This window comes from Peromyscus maniculatus, chromosome 3, assembly GCF_049852395.1.
Source record: "Peromyscus maniculatus bairdii isolate BWxNUB_F1_BW_parent chromosome 3, HU_Pman_BW_mat_3.1, whole genome shotgun sequence".
NCBI lineage: Eukaryota > Metazoa > Chordata > Mammalia > Rodentia > Cricetidae > Peromyscus > Peromyscus maniculatus.
In genome coordinates this window covers 144,016,586-144,035,098 of record NC_134854.1, presented here as the reverse complement: position 1 = coordinate 144,035,098, position 18,513 = coordinate 144,016,586, and the positions used below count along the sequence as shown (strand labels likewise).

Genomic DNA, 18,513 nt, shown 5'->3' with positions numbered 1-18,513 from the left:
GTGGGTTGTGCTGATCTAATCCATGCTACCTCCACCCTCCCTAACTGAGCCCTTCTCTCTGTCCCTGCTGCAGATTGAAATGCTAGAACACAAATACGGGGGCCACCTGGTATCCCGACGCGCCGCGTGCACCATCCAAACCGCTTTCCGCCAGTACCAGCTCAGCAAGAACTTTGAGAAGATCCGTAACTCGCTCCTGGAAAGCCGCCTTCCCCGGCGGATCTCGCTGCGCAAAGTGCGGGCGCCCACAGCCGAGAGCCTGGTGGCGGAGAAGGCGCTCCTGGAGGGCTGCGGGCTCCTGGGGCTGCCGCTGGGGCGCTCGCCCTCCCTGCCACCCACCTTCGCAGGCTCGCTCACCGAGCTAGAGGACTCCTTCACCGAGCAAGTGCAGTCCCTGGCCAAGTCCATCGACGACGCCCTCAGCACCTGGAGCCTCAAGACCATGTGCTCACTGCAGGAGAGTGGCGCATACCAGCTCCACCAGACCCTGCACTCGAGTGCGGGACAGCAAGGTCTAGAGGCCGAGGCGCGGGAGCCCGAGAGTGGCCCAGCGTCTGGAGATGAGGCCGGTGGCCTGTCACAGGGTCACAGCGGTACCCTCATGATGGCCTTCAGGGATGTCACAGTGCAGATCGCTAACCAGAACATCTCTGTTTCCTCCTCCACCGCCCTGTCTGTGGCCAACTGTCTGGGCGCACAGACCAACCAGGCCACAGCTGAGCCAGAGGAGGGCCAAACCGAGCAGGGGGATGCCGCGACGGCTCAGGAGATCTCGGAAGCCCCAGCCTCGGAACAGGCGGAACCCCCGGGTGAGAACTCAGATGCGGCAGAGAGTCGCGCCCAGGGCGCACATGGACCGGTGGTTGCCGAGGCCGTGGTTGAGGAGGCGGTGGCGGTGGAGGCAGAGGAGGAAGCGGAAGAGAGGGGGCAGTCAGGGAAAGGGGCCGAGGCAGGCGACAACTCTGAGCAGCTGAGCAGCAGCAGCGCATCCACCAAGTCCGCCAAATCTGGCTCAGAGGTTTCGGCCGCTGCCTCGAAGGAGGCCCTGCAGGCGGTGATCCTAAGCTTGCCGCGCTATCACTGCGAGAACCCAGCCAGCTGCAGGTCCCCCACGCTCTCCACCGACACCTTGCGCAAGCGGCTGTACCGCATCGGCCTCAACCTCTTCAACATGTGAGTGAGCTTGGATTCCTGGGAAGGACTGGAGGGAGGGACCAAGAGGGAACCTGCAGCATATCGAGTCCTGACAGCATCTTCCCAGGGTCTTCCCAAGCAGTTTGTGCCTGGCCTGATACCCCTCGCCCGAGCTCCCAGGGAATGTTTAAGAAGTACACATTTTATTTTTCCTGATGACCAACACATCAAGCATAGGTTTTTCACAATATTTTTTTTTTTTTTAAGATGAAGTGGTGGTTTGGAAAGTGAGAAAATACAGAGTTGAGCACAGGCAATATGAAGACCGAGCAGGAATCATTGAGGATAAAAATGAAGTTAGGAAAACGGTGTTATTTCACGGGGATCACAAAATGAGGACATGGTGGAGAGAGGGAAGACCGTGTAAAAATGAGATGGAGTCCCTGCTGAGAGGGCTCCGTCTGCGCAAACCTGGCAACCTGAGTTCTGTCCCCCAGAACAACCAAAAAGGTGGAAGGAGAAAGGAGACTCCCCAGAGCTGTCCTCTGATCTCCTGTGAAGGCCATTCCCTCTCCCCACAATAACAATTTATCTTAAAATAATTTTAATGAGATAGAGGGGTAGGTAAGAGGAGAGACAGACAGGAAGAAGTACAGAGAACCAAGTGGGATAGAAAAGGAATTAGGGAGTGGAAGGAGAAAGATTTATGACTGCCGTATCTCAGAGACCCAAACAAGACTGTGCAACAGGAACACATGCCCAGTGACACAGAGCAAGTAGACACCTCCCTCCCTCCCTGTGAGGCATAAAGTCCATGAGACACTCATTATCCCTCTCCCATCCATTCCCTTGTAGCTCCCAGCTCAGAGCATGAGTCCTTTCCTGCACTCATTTATTCATACAATTATTATTTATTGCGTCCCAGGCCTGTACCAGACAGATGAGTGAGACATGGCCCCTGGCCTCAAGATGCTCCGGGTCAGCCTGGTAGCTCACTTGCAAGCCTCCCAATGGTATCTGGAGATGGGGACCATCCTCCTATTTCACAGAATAGCAAACAGGCTCACAGGAGGGAGGAAGATTGTACACTTCAACCACTAGCAAGAGGTAAACCTAGGTGAGACCAGAGCCATGCATCTTTTTGCAGATCAGGCTGCCCCACCATAACACACCATCATGACCCCATCTCCTTCTGCGAGCACATGAAATCAGATATTCTCATCCTTCAAGCTGTGATCCCCAGGCTATCTCTAGTGAAGAACCAGCTTGATTCCCTCCCCCTATATGTGGGCTGGTACCTTTGCGAAACACAATACAAATGAATTGGTAGGAAAGCAGTCACAGGCTTGATGTCCTGAAAATGTCAAACAGTTGAGGAAAGGTTTCCAGTGCTTATTTATGTCCTCAGAGCCAGCGAGCTCCAGCTCCAGGAGCAGCTGAGGTGCAGGCTGGAGGACGTGCCTCCTCAGCACCCCCCCACGGAGGGGGGCGGGTTCAGGGCTGCCCAGAGCCTTAGGGCAGGAACAGAGAAGGGAGTCTCTCTACTTGCTCTGGGCTCTTCTTGCGTCAGACCTCTTCTTGCTCCAAGGCCCATACCTTCCCCTCCCCTGTGATGTTCAGGTGACAGTTGCTCCCATGGGGAGCCCCGGTGGTCCCTGGAAAGTAGATTTCCCGGGGTTTGTAGAGGTCAGGACAGTCCCAAACAGCCTTGGCTTCCTCTCTCCTCCCCACTCCAACCCCTCTACAGAAACCCGGACAAGGGCATCCAGTTCCTGATCTCACGTGGCTTCATCCCTGACACCCCCATCGGTGTGGCCCACTTCCTCCTCCAGCGGAAAGGCCTCAGCCGCCAGATGATAGGAGAGTTCCTGGGCAATAGCAAGAAGCCGTTCAACCGCGACGTGCTGGAGTGAGTGCCCGTGATACAGCCCCTGCTCTCCCTCCCTTCATACATGCCCTGGACCCAAGCATTCTCATTATTTCTTGGGAGGTGGGAATCCTTGCTACAGCCAGATTCCTATAGCCAGCCGAGTGGCTCTAGGTACAGTCATTCATTTGGTGGTCGGATGAGCCTGGAGCCTTTGGATGCTCCGGGGACACCCTGGGGCATGAGAAACAGGGGCAGGGAGGGAGAGATAAATAATAATTAATGAATTGGACAGCTCGTGCCCATTTCTGGGGGACAACTCCTCAGCCTACCTTCTCTCTGCACCTGTCCCAGCAGCCCCGGGACACCCCCGTGCCAGGGCTCATTTTCATATTGGTAGAGGCAAAACATGGAGAAAACAAGGCTGTGATGAGTGTCATTAAAACAGGGAAATACTAAGAGTCCATAAACATGAATTAACCAACAAACTCGCCACCGAAGAGCCTATGCCTCCAACTGCAGTAAATGGCTGGGGTGAGGGCGATGGGGATTGCCTTAGCTAACCCGGGCTTTGCACTGGTCAGCAGCAGCTCCACCTCCGGAGGACAGGGGTGGTACTCCTCTGGCTGAAGAACAGAGCCCTGGAGCCTCCTCTCCCCGGGGATAGGTGAAGAGGGTCCCTAAGTTCTACTCCAGACCCCTGGGAAAGCCTGTCCTCCTTGTTCTTGTTCCTGTAAGGGCTACAGAGAGAGGGCCAAGGGTCACTGTGACCCTTGATTCTGGCCAGTGCTGGATGGATGAGTCTGTTCATGGAGCAGTCATGGCACTCTGGCATGGTAGACATGGCATACTCTCTGTGGCCCACCTAGTGAGAGGGCGGGGGATTTGGCTATGCAGACGGACTGGTTGCTCCCTGAGGATGAGGCTGGGCATCCTGGCACACTTCATGGTCTGGGAGAACTTAGAGACCCAGACGGCAGCTTCTTGCACACTCTGAAGTCACTGATGGTGGACGGGGGAGTGTCATCTCAGTGCAGGTAGGGCAGCAAGGACTGAGCCCCGTCTGAAGGATCTCAGCCTCCCTGGATGGCATTGGTTAGGCAGAACTAATGCCCTCCCCCTGCCTCTCTGGAAACTGGAGCCAGGACCTAGAACTGCACACTAAAAAGAGTAGTGAGAACTGATAAACTCCAGCCATTCCCATTTACACTCTTCCCTTCTTCTCCTTCAGCTCCTCCTTTCCCTCTCCTGCCAGCCCTTGTAGGTGGCATGCCCTGAAATGATACCCAGGAAACAATAAAGGAGGAGGAGAAAGACCACATTCTCCACCCTCCCCACCCCATGTCCTATCTTTGGCCTTCTGTCTCTTTCCTTTCCACTAAGTTCCTTCTGACCAGCTGACCCACACTCCCAAGGTGACTCTGATTTGTCTCTGTCCTCTGGGGGGCAGGGACAAGAGTGACCCTGCTCCCCTATGTCTGTTTTCTTCCACCACCCCCATCCCATGGGACTGGGCCAGCATTCTAGTACCAAGCCCACATTTGCTCTACAGGACACAGGCTTTGTGCTGAACAATGCAGTGAAAACTAATTGTCACCCTTCCCAGGAGACCTGGCATGGTAGGGATTGGGTGAGTCACTGGGGGATAAGAGCGTCAGACCTGGGCCTGCTGCTATGGCCCATGCTGGAGAAGGCCAGGCTAGGAATTAATCTGGCATCTGAGGTACCCGTGCTTGAGCTGGACCCACATCAGTTAGCATTTCTAGTGAGAGGTAGCTGATGGGTAGATTTTAAGATTCGTCTGTCTCTGCTCCTGGGTGCTAAGTAGCATGGGAAATGTATCTGCTTAAGTCCTGTTTCCTTATCTGGGAGATGTGAAATTTGGGCTGCATGGTCTCACAAGTCCCTCTGAGACGTGAAATCTGTCATCTTTCCCATTCCTTGAATCTGTCATCTTTCCCATTCCTTGGTGCATTTACTGGTCGGTAACTGGTTTAAAACAGAATCATCTGCCCTAAATGCAGGGTGCATGCTTTATTATCCTGCCAGAGAGTCTCAGAGCTGCCCCTGGGCTTGAGGGCAGTGCTGGGGCTTCAAAGGAGAACAAGATGACTATTATTATTCACTCAACAAACACTGAATGCCTACTCTATGTTTAGAATGGACCTGGACTAGGCATTCTGTATTTGTATGTGGGAACAAGCATGAGCTCGCGGGCTCAAGGAACTTACATACCTGGACATTGATAGGGAGGGATGAGAGAGGAATGTGAAAAGGCAATAAGAAGACCAGGGCTTTCCTGCTGGTGTCCTGGGTATGGGGAGAAAAGTGAAGTACAGAGCAGAAGCATGATGCCACCCCCACAAATATCTTATGTCCCACACTTTATTCTGCAGCACAGAACCCCGGGGTCCGAACTCTGACGCACTCGGCCCCACGGAACAGAGCCCTAGGCCCCAAGTTCCTAACTCCTTAGTTTGTTGCCTCTTCCTGCAAAAAAGCCAGGAGGACATGGGGAAATAGAGAGCCAGGTGTCACCATCAAGAGCCAGGACACTGGGGGCACTGGTCTCTCTCCCTGCCACCCTAGCCACCTACCTGGATGGAGCGCAAGTAGTGACAGCTGTCTGGTACTGCTTTGCCCAGGCTGGGAAGGCTTGGCTGGGGTGCTCCATGGCTCCCCTACCCCCCACCTGAAGGCATTCTGCAAGTCACATCCATATTCCATCCATAGCTGTTTGCCAAACAAAAGGACATACAACCTCCCATGCCCTTGGAGACTGAGACACGCCAAGGCGCAGGGCTCCCTGAGAAGCAGCAGCAGGAGGGAAGATGGAGGCGGAAAGACTCTCAGAGGGAAACTGTGTTAGAGGCAGCATTCAGACCTATGAGGGACAACAAAAAGGCTGGAGAGCCAGAGCAGAAGCTGCCTCAAAGGCTTGCCCAAGTCTGAGCATCCCATGAAGGGCCTCGATTCCAGAGTGTGGTGCTTGCTGTTCTTGGGAGCTGGTGGTTGTCTCTGTGTGCTGGTCTCATTTTCACAGAAGACGCATTGCAAAAGGAATGTGTTATGGTTTGAATGTGAAGTGTCACACGCTCATCTACCTGATCCCCCGTTGCTGGTGGTGTCTTCAAAGGTTGCCGAACCTTTTGTTATCTGCCCAGTTGGCAGATACAAGGCCAGGGCAGGGAGGGTAGATGATTATAAAGCCCAGCCTGGTTCCGACCCAATCTCTATGCCTTCTGCTGATCTGCTGAGATGTGAGCAAATTCCCTGACACTCCCACCACCTTCAAGCTTCCTGATCAACTTTTCCCAGCTGTGCTGAACCATATCCCCTCAAACCATGGACTAGAATAAATACATTCTCATTTGGGTTGTTTCCTGTAGGGTGTTTGATCACAGCAATGAGAAAAATAGCCAATATAGAGAATTGGTACTGAGAAGTGATGCCATTGCTCTGACTTTGTGGTTATCGGATCTTAAGACCTAGTTAAAGAAAGAATATGGAAGAGTTTGGAGGTGTAGGCTAGAGAAGTCTTAGAAGGCTATAAGTAGAACCTTGTGAGCTGCTACAGTTAAAGTTTGGAAGAACAAAATGCCTATTGAGGGACAGACAACAGAGGTCCAGATCTTGGAGCTGTAGAAGTGATCAAGGACCCTGTTGGGACCTGGACTAGAAGCCATCATGTTACATCTGTCAAAACATCCATCCTACACAGATTCTAAAGTTTTGTGTGAGACTGAATTCAGAAGTAATGGATCCTGGTTTCAAAGCAATATAGCATTAGAGTATGGCATTCTTATGACTTCACTTCAAATACAACAGTTGTGACGTCACCGTGAGTGGTGACATCACATCATCTGGATGTGAGATGTGAAGGTACAAGGGTTGATATTTGCCTTTTTGAGATTCAGTTTTGCTTTGGTCCAATCCTTCCTTGCCATCCTCCTATTCCTCCACTTTGAAACTCCATTTTACTCAGTACCATTTAATACCCAAAATACAAAACTTGTCTTTGGATCTTACAGGGGTTCACAATTAAGAGGCTGTCTTGAATCTCAGAAGAGACTTGGGAATTTGGAATTTTGAACAGTGTTGTGAAACCATAAGACTATGGTGACTTTTCAGTATAATTATAGGTTATACTGAATGCATTTAGCATTTTGAAAAGGCACCTAATGGAGACTAGAGGTGGGGCATGATGGTCTGAATGTCAAGTGTCTCCTGCAGGCTTACAGGTTTGAACACATGATTGATTCCCAGCTCACGGTGCTATTTTGGAAGATTGTGGAACCTCTTGAATCTGGAGCCTAACTGGAAGACCCAGGGCTCTAAGGGCAGAACTAGTTGGTTACAGCCAAGCTCTCGGCTTCCTGATCCACTAAGATGTGAATAAGATGCCTGGTGCTCCCATTACCACCAGCCTGCCCACTACCATTCCCTACCATAGTGGAACTGTGTTCCCTCAAACTGCAAGCCCAAATAAATCCTTCCTGCCTTAAATTACTTCTTGTCAGGTATTTGGTACAGTGAAAGATAAGTTACCTGTATAGAATGACTTTTACCAGGCTTATAATCAGATAAGAATAAAAGGTATCAAAGGGCCATGCCCACTCTAGGATATTAGCTGTTTGTTTTTATGTCCATCTTGTTACATAAAAGTTATAGTATCTACTGAATTGTGTTTTTTCCCTCAAGACAGGGTTTCTCTGTGTAGCCCTGGCTATCCTGGAACTCACCTTGTAGACCAGGTTGGCCTTGAATTCACAGAGATCTACTTGCCTCTGCCTGTGGAGTGCTAGGATTAAAGGCATGCGCCGCCACCACCCAGCAAATCACATCTTTTTAAGCGAAGGTTGACGTGCTGAACTGCATGAGACTCAGGAAGATTTCTATAAATGTTAGCTCTTTCCATTTTTATTTCTCCTACCTAAAACTGAGAGGTATTGGAACCTCTCTGCTGCTTCTTCAATGCAGAAAAGCTTGAATGTGCCTGTTCTGGTTTGATGTCAGGTCTGCTCACTGGATGAGAGCATGCTAGGATTTGCCAGGGAGGGATGGGAAAGGACAGGGAGGGAGTGGCCCCTTCTGGGGACTGCCCTGTATCCTGAAGACATCCTTCTGAATGTATAGAAGAGGCACCTTGCAAGCCCAGGCATATATAGGAGCCAGGCAGTATTGGGATCCTCTAGGGCTAGTTCCCCCTGACACACACACACACACACACACACACACACACACACACACACACACACACACACACACACATTTTCACATGGCTGGGAATTTAGCTCTGCTCTATTTCCTTCCTAAAGTGTTCGCTTCAGCGGGTTTGAAGGCCGGCGGATGGGAGAACGTTCCGGGACAGCTGTGAGCAGTCTCTCTTCTGGCGTGGATGATTCTTTCCGATGTGAATCACATGCATGGGGAGGACACCCATGTCTATCATTTCAGGGGAAATGCTCGAAGGGCAGCTTTAGGGTTAAGCCACCAGCTGGAAATTTCTGGCATGTTCCTTCTTTCTACTAGTCTTCTCGGTCCTTTGTGAAGTTCCGGGACACATTAATTAGCATTTGATGTTGGAGTCAGGTTTTCATGACTTCATTTCCACTAGCATGTGTTGGCCGGAGTGTAACAGACTTGTTCTGGGGACATTTTGAAATGAAGACAGATTGTCTGTCATACGCAACAGTCAGGAAGGCTGTGGCCTTTCTTTCTGGCTAGCAAGAAATCTTTTGAGAACATCTTGTCCACTGCATTGTGTGTGATTTCAGAGCAGACCTTATGCCTGAGGAATTCCCTTAAGGAGAGGAAGGTGAGGCTGGGGTCCAGGGAGCCCCTTCTCTCCCCTCCGCTAGAGGCGGGAGAGAAAGAACCAGGTCGGAAGAAGACTCAGTGCTATTTCCATGGCTTTCAAAAGTTCTCTGCTACCACCCAGAGGAGCAAAGGGGCATCTCTTTTAAAAGTGCTCTCTTGGGGTGACATAAACCTAAAGGTAAGGCACTTAGCTCACCATGTTTAAAGCCCCAGGTTCAAGTTCTGGCACCGTGAGAAAAGGAGAACCAGTGATATCTTTTTGGATTTACAGCTTTGATCGTCCACCTCTCTAGGCACCCCACTCTATCCCTGACCTGGATAAAGACTCTCTTGAATAGTAACTAGTCATGAAAGCTGAGGATTCCCTTACTCCCTGAACTAGAGACTTTGGGGACCCCAAAGAGGGTGAACATATCCGGGCTCGAGGCGCCCTCTGGCATATACATTGGGACTTTACACAAATGGGCATTTCTAACTCCTACCCCCTTCCTGGTCTCTCAGGGCCCCAGTTCTGGAGGGGTCATTCCATGCCCCGGGGAACATTCAGTTGTAGGCTCCAACCAACCACTCTCCTGTGAGACTGCTAGAAGGGACTTCCAGGGAGTCAGCTTGCCCTGAGGATCCTTAGAGAAGTATCAGGGAAGCACAGTAAAGATCACCCACTGTTTCAGCATCCAGGATGTGCCCACATGTGGACATGGCTCCAGGAATCTCCCATGCAAGGCCTATTCCACCTCAGTGGCAGCTATGGGAGTGCTCATTTCTAATAATGCAGGAATGAACAACATCAGCATCACCTGGAAGCTTACTGGTGATGCAAACTGTCTCTGCTCCAGGCCACTGAATGAGAAACTCTGAGGTGGGGCCCAGTAATCCGGGGTCAGTAAGGGCACCAGGGGGTTCTGAGACATGCTTGGCTTTCATGACCCCTACCCACCAGGAGGCCACCAAGTCCAGCAAGACAAAAATGTCTTCTGGCATCCACAATGACTTCTAATTTGTCTGGGTAGTTACAACTGAGTACTCTTGATGCCTGGGTCCTCAGGATGTGCCTGGCAGGCGTCCCTTTGGAGGTGGCCTCAAAGAAGACTTTTTGTGCCCCAGTATCATCGCAGAAACACTAGAAGGTCCCCCTGAGTCAGTGTCCTCTCATTCTGCTTCCCTGGCCCCATTTACTTTCTTAAAAGGTCTTAGCCTTTACAAAGCATGTTATGAGTTCTGACTAGAAAAAATAACCCTCCAGCGGATGAGGATATTTTTAATTAAATTGTGTAAGCCAAGCACTGCAGAATAAAAGCGGGGTTCCTGCGTCCCGGAGCCCTTTCCCCTGAAGCGCCGCTACTTGCTCTTTTCCAGGCCTCAGCTGGACCTCACTGACAATATCTTTACCATCACTTCAGACCAATTAAAAGATCCCTGCTGTTGCTATTACCTATTTTCAGCTCCCAACCAGTTCCTTTGTCTGCCAGACACTGTCTTGCTCGCCTTTAAAAAGAAGAAGGAGAAAAAAAAAAATCCCAAGATGACGCAATTCATTTGGATCACAGTTGTGTAGGATGCTTCATTTCCCCGCAACACAAATTGATTGGGTGAGCAGATCAGTGCTAACAAGCAATCTGATGCAAGAGTCTACCTGTTCATACAGATGCAGACGCATCTGGACCTCTGTTTCCCAGCCCTCCTGAGGTGTTTGCTGCAGCCCCCACCCGACCCCAGCCCCTCGAGACCTGCAGAAAAGGAGGAAACCCACGTAAACCCTCTCTTCCCACCTCCACCCCCGATTCACTGGCTGATCATCCACAGCCCTCTTAGGCAGGTTCAGACAGACTCTCCTGAAAGCCGTCCATGTCCACACACCCTGGATGGAAGGAGGAAGCATTGTGTGTGACCCATGCTGCTTCACCGCCCAGCATCTGGCACCCTCCAGGACATTTCCCTGGCAGAGGTCTGCAGTCAATTCCAGACAGTCTTGGCAAAGGAGACTGAGTGATCCTAAGCCCCTGGGCAGAGTCTCCAAGGGCTCTTGAGTTTCTTCTCCAGCTGACTTTCAACAGCACAGAGTCCCGTTTCATTCAACCAGTCCCTCATTCACTCATCCACTCACCCTACAAAAGTTACTGGACTCATGTATACTCGAGGGAAGCAAAGGTGAGACTAGCTGGCCTATCCCAAAGCAGATCTGAGAAGCGACAACATGTTCTGACCATGCAAGGAATTGCTGGTGTAGACAGAGAACCATGGAAGTTGGGGAGACCAGCAGACCTTCAAGGTTGGGATTAGATGGCATAAAAGCAAGACTGTAGGAGGGAGCCAGGAGGGAAGGGGAGACTGGGGGGGGGGTGCTAAGGGTCTACTAACTTTGCCGGAAACTTGACCTTCATGCACGGGATGGATGTGAAAGGCTCTTCAGCAAAGCAAACAGGCGAGCCAGTGAAGACCAGGCAAGCATCCTGGAAGGATGGTTCTCAAAGATAATTTGAAGGCAGAGGCGAAGAAAGGACCAAACCCATAGCCACAGCCCTGTCTGTAGAAGGGAAGGAAATGGGCAGTTCCCAGAGCCTGGGGCAGGTGTGGGAGGAGAGCAGAGAGCTGTGTCACCGTGAGTGGCCTCCCGAGTGGGCGAGAAGTAAGGATATTCATCCTTGCATATAACTAACTGTGCTTGTGTCCTGGGCTTATTGCATTGGAGTAGATATTTCCTGATACATGTGCCCATGTTTTCAGTTTTAAATGGAGGTGTATGCTGCACCTACAGACAGCTCATCTGCAGAATTGATCCAACTAGGCATTGTCAAATACTCACTTAAACAAGTCAGACTGTTAAGTATCAGGTAAAACAGAAGATGCACAACCTGGCATCTATGCGAGAGAAGTCAGCGCATCCTACAGTCTCACGAATGTCACCCAATAAGGACGTTCAGCCCACAGATGACTCAACCAGAAAAAATAAAATAAAAAAAGTGCCACTCAAGCTCCGGTGATGTGTGGAAGCGATGGTGATGCACTTGCCCCAGCTTGGTAGCACTACCGCTGACTTTTTACACACCATGGCGATAAGCCATGGAGACCCAGCCATAAGGGGCCTCGGAGTGAAAGACAGCCCTGGCGAACTCTCAGCTATAGTAGCAGTTAGAGACACTGGAACCAGTGAGGCCACCCGAGGAAGTGTTTTAAGACAGGGAGGAAGGCCTGGGGGCCACCTCTAAGTCAGAGGTCAAGTAGAAGAGGAGTACCTAGAAAGAGAAAGGGGTCACCCCAGGGAAAGGCAGTGCTCCCCGCAGCTGTTGGGATGACAACTAGAGTCTGTTGAACCTGGTGACATGGGGACCCGTGGTGGCCTTGACGAGAGATGGTTGATATGAGTGCTGACAGCATACACTGGACTGGAGTGTGGAGAGAAGTGAGGACACAAGATGGCGTGCGTGAACAGGGAGGGGTGTCTTCTTGAAGTTTGGCTCCAAACAAAAGCAGAGACAAAGGGAGGGAGTGAAGAGCAGGGAGGTATCAGCACGAGGGCTTTCATCTGGAAACTCAGAGACACACATTGGGTCTTAGTAATGGTTTGTGGGACTGTGGGGTAGAGTTGTTACCCAGTGTGTGTAAGGCTGTGGGTTCTACTCCTGGTTCTGGGGAGGGAGGGAAGGAGGGAGGGAGGGAGGGAGGGAGGGAGGGAGAGAGAGAGAGAGAGAGAGAGAGAGAAACAAGTTAGTAAAGGAGAAATAGCAACTCAACACAACCTCTCACACTTAGAATGCCAAGTTAAAGCCTCAGTCTAGCCTCATGCTCACCTTAAGTACAAGCCCAAGCTCACGATGAGCTGTAGGACTCATCATGGGCCACTCTTCTTCATAGCTTCCATTTCCCCTCCATCCTTCAGTTCCAGATTCCTCTGAGCTGCATCTCCGACCCTGCACCCTGCATCCACCCTCCCCTGCTATGACCCAGACTCAGCCCCAACATGTCTGGCTTGGACCCCTGCAGCAGCATCTTGACTGGGCTTTCTGCCCCCTCTCGCTCACCGCTCCCTCCCTTTTATTTCTTCTCCCCCAGCAACCAGAGTAATCGTCGAGAAAACTGGATCGTATCACTCTACTGCTTCTACCCTGCTGCTGTTTCTTGCTGTGTTCAGGATAAACTCTAGAGTCCTCATGGCTGGCAAATCTCCAGCAGGTCAAGGCCCTATCTGCCCCAAGCCTCTGTGTCCTCTGGGCTCCCTTCCTCCCTACATTGCAGACTCACCAACCTTTTCTAGGTCCTTGGAGTTCTTGTCTACCACCGGACCTTGGTTTGGTCTATGCATCAGCCCCCTCAGCCTACCTTCTTCTCCACAACAATGCAGTTCATTTTTCAGATATCAACTGAAATTGCATGTCCCCTAAGAGGTCTTTATGGACACAGCAATACAAAATATATCTTCTTTGTCTTTGCGTGGAATGTATCCTTTCTCTACAGAGAACCTGTAATGATTACAAAGAATTTTAGAGGATGGAAGGTGAGAGGTCAACTGCCCTCGACCAATGTGATCCTCCTGCTCCGGGATTATAGGTGTTTGCCACTACACCACGCCCCTATAAAGAAACAGTTTTGATTCTGTTTTTAGAGCATGGCTCCCTGTCTTCATTAGGGTTTCTATTGCTGTGATAAACACCATAACCAAAAAGGTAACTTGTGGAGGAAAGGGTTTATCTCAGCTTACAGTTCCTCATGACAGTCTGTCACTGAGAGAAGTCAGGGCAGGAACTCAAGCGGGGTCAGAACCTGGAGGCAGGAGCTGGTGCAGAGGCGTGGAAGAATGCTACTGCTTGCTGGCTCTGCTCCTCCTGCCTTGCTCATTCTGCTTTCTTATGCAACCAGGTTCGCCAGTCCAGGGATGGCACCGCACACAGTGAGCTTGTCCCTCCCACATCAATCATCCATCAAGAAAATGTACCCCAGGCTTGCCCACAGGCTAATCTGGTGGGGGCATTTCCTCAGCTGAGGTTCCCTCCTTCCAGATGACTCTGGCTCCTGTCCGGTGGACATCAAACTAGCCAGCACCTCACCTCAGAACAGAGGCTGTTTGTATGGCTAGCCACTCAACAGGTCCTTGGTCCAGCCTTGTACTTAGGAGACATTTAGTGCGTGTGTTGAAAGCAAGCCAAGCAGCCAGCCACTCCCAGAGCTCTGGGAAGGCCTAGGAAAGGGAAAAGAAGAAACCAGGGATGTGGACTCTCCTGTGGGGTGTGTGCCAGGCGGGCTCTGAAGTGGAAGGAAGCCATCCAGGCTCCCTGACACTTTGACAGTCAAGAGGCTCCTTGCATAGCCGTGGATACTGCCTGTATAACTGTGTCCAAATGTCCTCCAAGGCACCTCTCAGACACCCACCCCCATCCCCACCCCCCATCTCCACCCCCCACCCTCCATCCCCACTCCCCACCCCCATCCCCACTCCCCACCCCCATCCCCACTCCCCACCCCCCATCCCCACTGTGGATCTGGAGGAGACAGAACCCCTCAGGGAAAACCCCATTAGCACCAATCACTGAGAAGCAAGGAAGAATGGAGAGGTGGGGAAGGCAGCCAAGGCTTGCCCGGGAGGTGTTCCTGGGTGAGGTCTGTGCAGTCCCCAGGCAGGGCCAGTCTCTTCTGTGAACATGTTACAAAAACAGCAGATAATAGTTAATATCGCATAAAAATCCAGATGACAGGCTTGTCGCATACTTAGTAAGACACTAGATTAGATACTTTTCTCATCACTTAACAAAATTCTTGACGGAAGTAACTTAAGGGAGAGTTTACTTTAGTTCCTGGTCTCTGGGGTGCAACCCATCGAAGCTGGGAAGGCACAGTGGCTGGGGCCAGTCCAACCACAGCAGCAGCGTGGGAGACAACAGCTCCTCACTTCCGGGGGCGGGGCGGGGCGGGAATCAGGAAGTGATGAAAGAACCAGAAACAGGTTGCTGGGGGCACCTACGTCTGCCAGCTAGGTCCTGATCCCCAAAGGTCCCATAGCCTCCAAAGCAGTACCACCAGGTGGGACCCAGGCGCTCAAGCACATGGGATTGTGGGAAATGTCTCACACTGAACGTGTAACAAGCCCTTGGTAAGCAGGGGTCCAGAGTGTGCACACGGGGAAGCCCCAGCAGAAAGAGGCTTCCCAGAACCAGGACAGGAAAACCTGCTTTCTAAGTCGTGACGACTAGGTAGCCCAAGGGGGTGCTGTGTGTAAAACCGGGAGATGAGAAGCCCCAAGGAGACTGCTGGGACACTAGCGATGAGAGGGGAGGTTACCCACTCTTGGTAAACTGAGCAACAGTTTGCTCTCTTTAGTGATTCCAGGTGACAAAAGAAGGATGGGCAGGGGGATTTTCAGCACTGGCTGATGCTACAAAATAGAAATATGGAGAAGGAGAATGAGGAGAGTAATGGATGTAGAGATGCCAGCCAAAATCCATACTGAAGGAACGCATGTTGTTAGGGTCCCAGGTGACAGTCCTGAAGATGACTGTCCACTGGAGCACGCTGCTGGGAGACAGCACAGTCTGCCGCCTAGTCACCTTCCCCAGGAGGACACAGGCCCCACCAGGGAAGCAAATAATGGCTCTCTGAGTAGAAGGTGGAATGGCCACTGAGAGTCACAGAGCGATGAATTCCAAGCCAGCCAGAGAGCTACATCCTTGTCTGCCGCCGTTGGGGGAATCTGTGGTACCTTCATAGGTGGCTGTGAGCTCACTCGGCTTCTGTGTCCTGCTTACGGAGTATCAGAGTTGAGATGAGGGCGGAGCAGGTCCTAGGAGTTGGCCTTGGTTAACCCGCAGCTGTATAAGAAGTGGCTTGCTATTACGGAGGGGTGAGGGCTTTCCTATGGCTCAGCCCATTCTTTTACCTTCCAGCTGGGGCTTTGTAGCCAGAAGATACTAGGATTTCTCTCCAGGATGTCAGAGTTCTGGGATTGCACCTGCTATTGAACAGGGATGCCGTAGTTCAGAGCACTGACTGTTCTTGCAGAGGATCTGGGTTCAGTTCCCAGCATCCACCGGGCAGCTCACAACTGCCTGTAACTCCAGCTCCAGGGGATCTGATGCCCTCTTCTGGCTCCTGAAGGGATTGCATAAATATGTTGCCCTTACATGCAGGCAAAATACTCATGCACATAAAAAAATAAAAATTAAAAAAGAAAAAAAACACCTCTGATGCCCCAAAGTGCATCCCAGGGAGGCAGGTGAGGGGTGGGGGATGCTGCATCCATCCATAATTCCAGCCCTCTGTCCCTTACTACTCCACACAGAGTAGCCCTGATAGCCTGGGAGGACAAACGAACCCCTCCCCCATAGGCTGCTCCCTGGGGCTTGGTGATAGCTAGACTCACATTTCGAAAGCTGCCAATGAATGGGCAGAGCTTCCTCCTACCCTTTGCTTCAGCTCAGCCCCTGATTTCCACATTTGAAGCATCACTCGGCTGATAAAGAATGCAGATTCCTAGGCCAGCTTCCAAATGTTCTAACTCACTGGATCTGGACGGGGTCCAGAGAGCCACATTCTAGCTAACACCTTCTCCATCCCAGCTCAGGGCTCTCAGAACAGGCTAGAAGATGCTGAAGGAGAGGCACCCTGGCTCCATGGCTGCCCTCCCACCCTGTCTTGGGACGGGAGCTGTGTTTCACCCGACTGCTTCTCCAGAACTGCTCCCGGTCTTAGACTCTTGGCTCATTACTGGAGCTCTTAGCCACAGTCCCGAGCCACTGAACCGGTGAGCCAGCAGGCTGCATGTCACCTGAGCAGAGGACTAAAAAGTAGGCCATTGTGCTTGGCTGGGCAGATCCCCTCCCCTCCCCCACCCTCAGACACTACTTTCTTTCCTGCCTCCCCCATAGAGCCCAGCTCCCAGCACCCACTTCCACCAACTAGGAGAGAGACCTAGGATCAGAGCTCTGCAGGCAGACAAACATGGAGAGGGGCTTGGGAGAGACACAAAAAGGGAAGGGGGTGTTCAGGAGCCCACAGCGGAGGGAGGGAGGGAGGAGAGGAGGAGGATAGAGGGACGAATGGGCCAAGCCTGGGAAGCCGCCAGATATCAGCCCATTGGGGCCAGGGGCCAGCCTGGGCCGTGGAGGAGCCAGGACCTTTAGTTAGGGTTGGCCCAGCTGAGCCCGCAACCCTCTTCCTTGACTTTATAAGGCTCCCGCTCTGGGGTGAGAGGATGCAGGATGTGGCGTGTTCACTCTCTGCTCCTGCATGCTCAGGCTCCTTACTGAACACCCGGAGTCTTCCTCACCCAACATCATCTCTACCCGACTTTTCCTGTCTCTTCTTCTCTGCCCTCCTCTGTCTACCCCCTTTCCTTCTCTTGTCTTTTTTCCTCTTGTGCTCTCCTCTCTTCTCCAATCATTCCTCTTTCCTTCTAACTTTGTCTCTAGCTGCTGTTCTCTGTTGGCCTTCGCCAGCTTCCTTCTGTGTGACTCTGGCTACAGGGCTCTACCACACAAGCTCTGTCTCCTCTCATCTCTGGCTTGGGTTCTGCACCCTTATTACACCAGCTGTCTCTCTGCCTCTGTGTCCCCTGTCCCACAGGCTGTCTCCTTCTCCAGGGTAGCAGAACTGTGTGGCTTGATGCCTGGCTCCTGCCTGGGCTGGGCCATGGGTACCCACAGATGCTGACCCTCTGGCGCTCCCTCACAGCTCACACCAAGCTGAGGAAAGCACAGAACAGAAGCAACAGAAGCCACTGAGCGGTCGGAGGGCTCTCTACCTGGGTGGACTTGGAGGATCTGGCACCCAGGCAGCCTTCCCAGTCCCAGACTGATTTTCAGGCTTAGTAAGCTTCTTGCCTCCACGCTCTTCCTGCCCTGTCCACGAACCTGCGCAGACAAACTTGAGACAAGCCTGAGAGCCCAGTGAACTCAGTTGAGGACTATGACTTTACCCAGGGGAGGAAGGGGAAAGAGAAAGGGTCCTGCTCCCTCTCAACCCTCCCCGCTTCTTAGCACTTTCTGGGGGCTGACCTTTCTTCCTATTCCCCCCTTATAGGGGTGGCCGAGTCCACACACCTCTGTGCCCAGATCACTGTGTTATGGTACCTCTCTTTGCTTTCGCCTGACAAATGACAATAGAAGCGGGGGGGGGGGGGGGGGGGGGGCTCTTGGTCTTCTGAGATCATGGGAGAGGTGGGTCCTGCTCAGAGCTGTCTACACCTCAGCTAGCCACTCTGTGGATGTCTGATAAGCCCTTGTTGGGAGTGTTGGGTGCTGAGCTAGATGAGGGGACCCGTGAAGGGCAAGGTGACTTGTGCCCACATTGGGCTGTGATGAGGTCGGCCAGGAGAACTGAGGAGACAACAAGGCTGTGAAGGAGCCAATAGGGAGGTAGCTGGGATGGGGCATGTGACAGAGATGACAGATGTCAGCTCTGAGAGCCCATGGCATGTGCCAGCCGTATTGTGATAAGCTTCTCTTGCCAGGAAGGTCTAATGTTGAAAGGATCAGATCTGCAGCATGACCATGTCCAGATTCCTGCCACCCCACCCAAGACCCTGGGAATAGAACACCCAATAAGGAAGTGAGGGGGTTGTTCGAACAGGGAGAACACTCTGTGCAGGTTTTATCCTTTCCAGGCAACCTAAGAAAAGGGGGGTTTTGGAAAGACTCTCCCATTTGGAGACCCCAGTGGGGAGAAAGGTACTCCTAGTCAGTCTTGATAGGACAGATGCTACATAA

General features: G+C 51.9%; 1 protein-coding gene across 7 annotated transcripts in view; it reads left to right on the top strand.

Annotated features, from left to right (window-relative positions):
- Positions 1-18,513, top strand: part of Iqsec3 (IQ motif and Sec7 domain ArfGEF 3) — a 93,822-nt gene that overhangs the window by 58,130 nt on the left and 17,179 nt on the right. For all 7 annotated transcript variants that reach the window (XR_013050133.1, XR_013050132.1, XR_006070575.2 and 4 more), the window contains 2 exons: positions 74-1,173; positions 2,882-3,043. Coding sequence is in view for 3 of the 7 variants with exons in the window: in XM_042274030.2 (XP_042129964.2) it covers positions 74-1,173; positions 2,882-3,043 (1,262 nt within the window). In the remaining 4 variants the exon portion in view is untranslated. The remainder of the gene's footprint in view (positions 1-73; positions 1,174-2,881; positions 3,044-18,513) is intronic.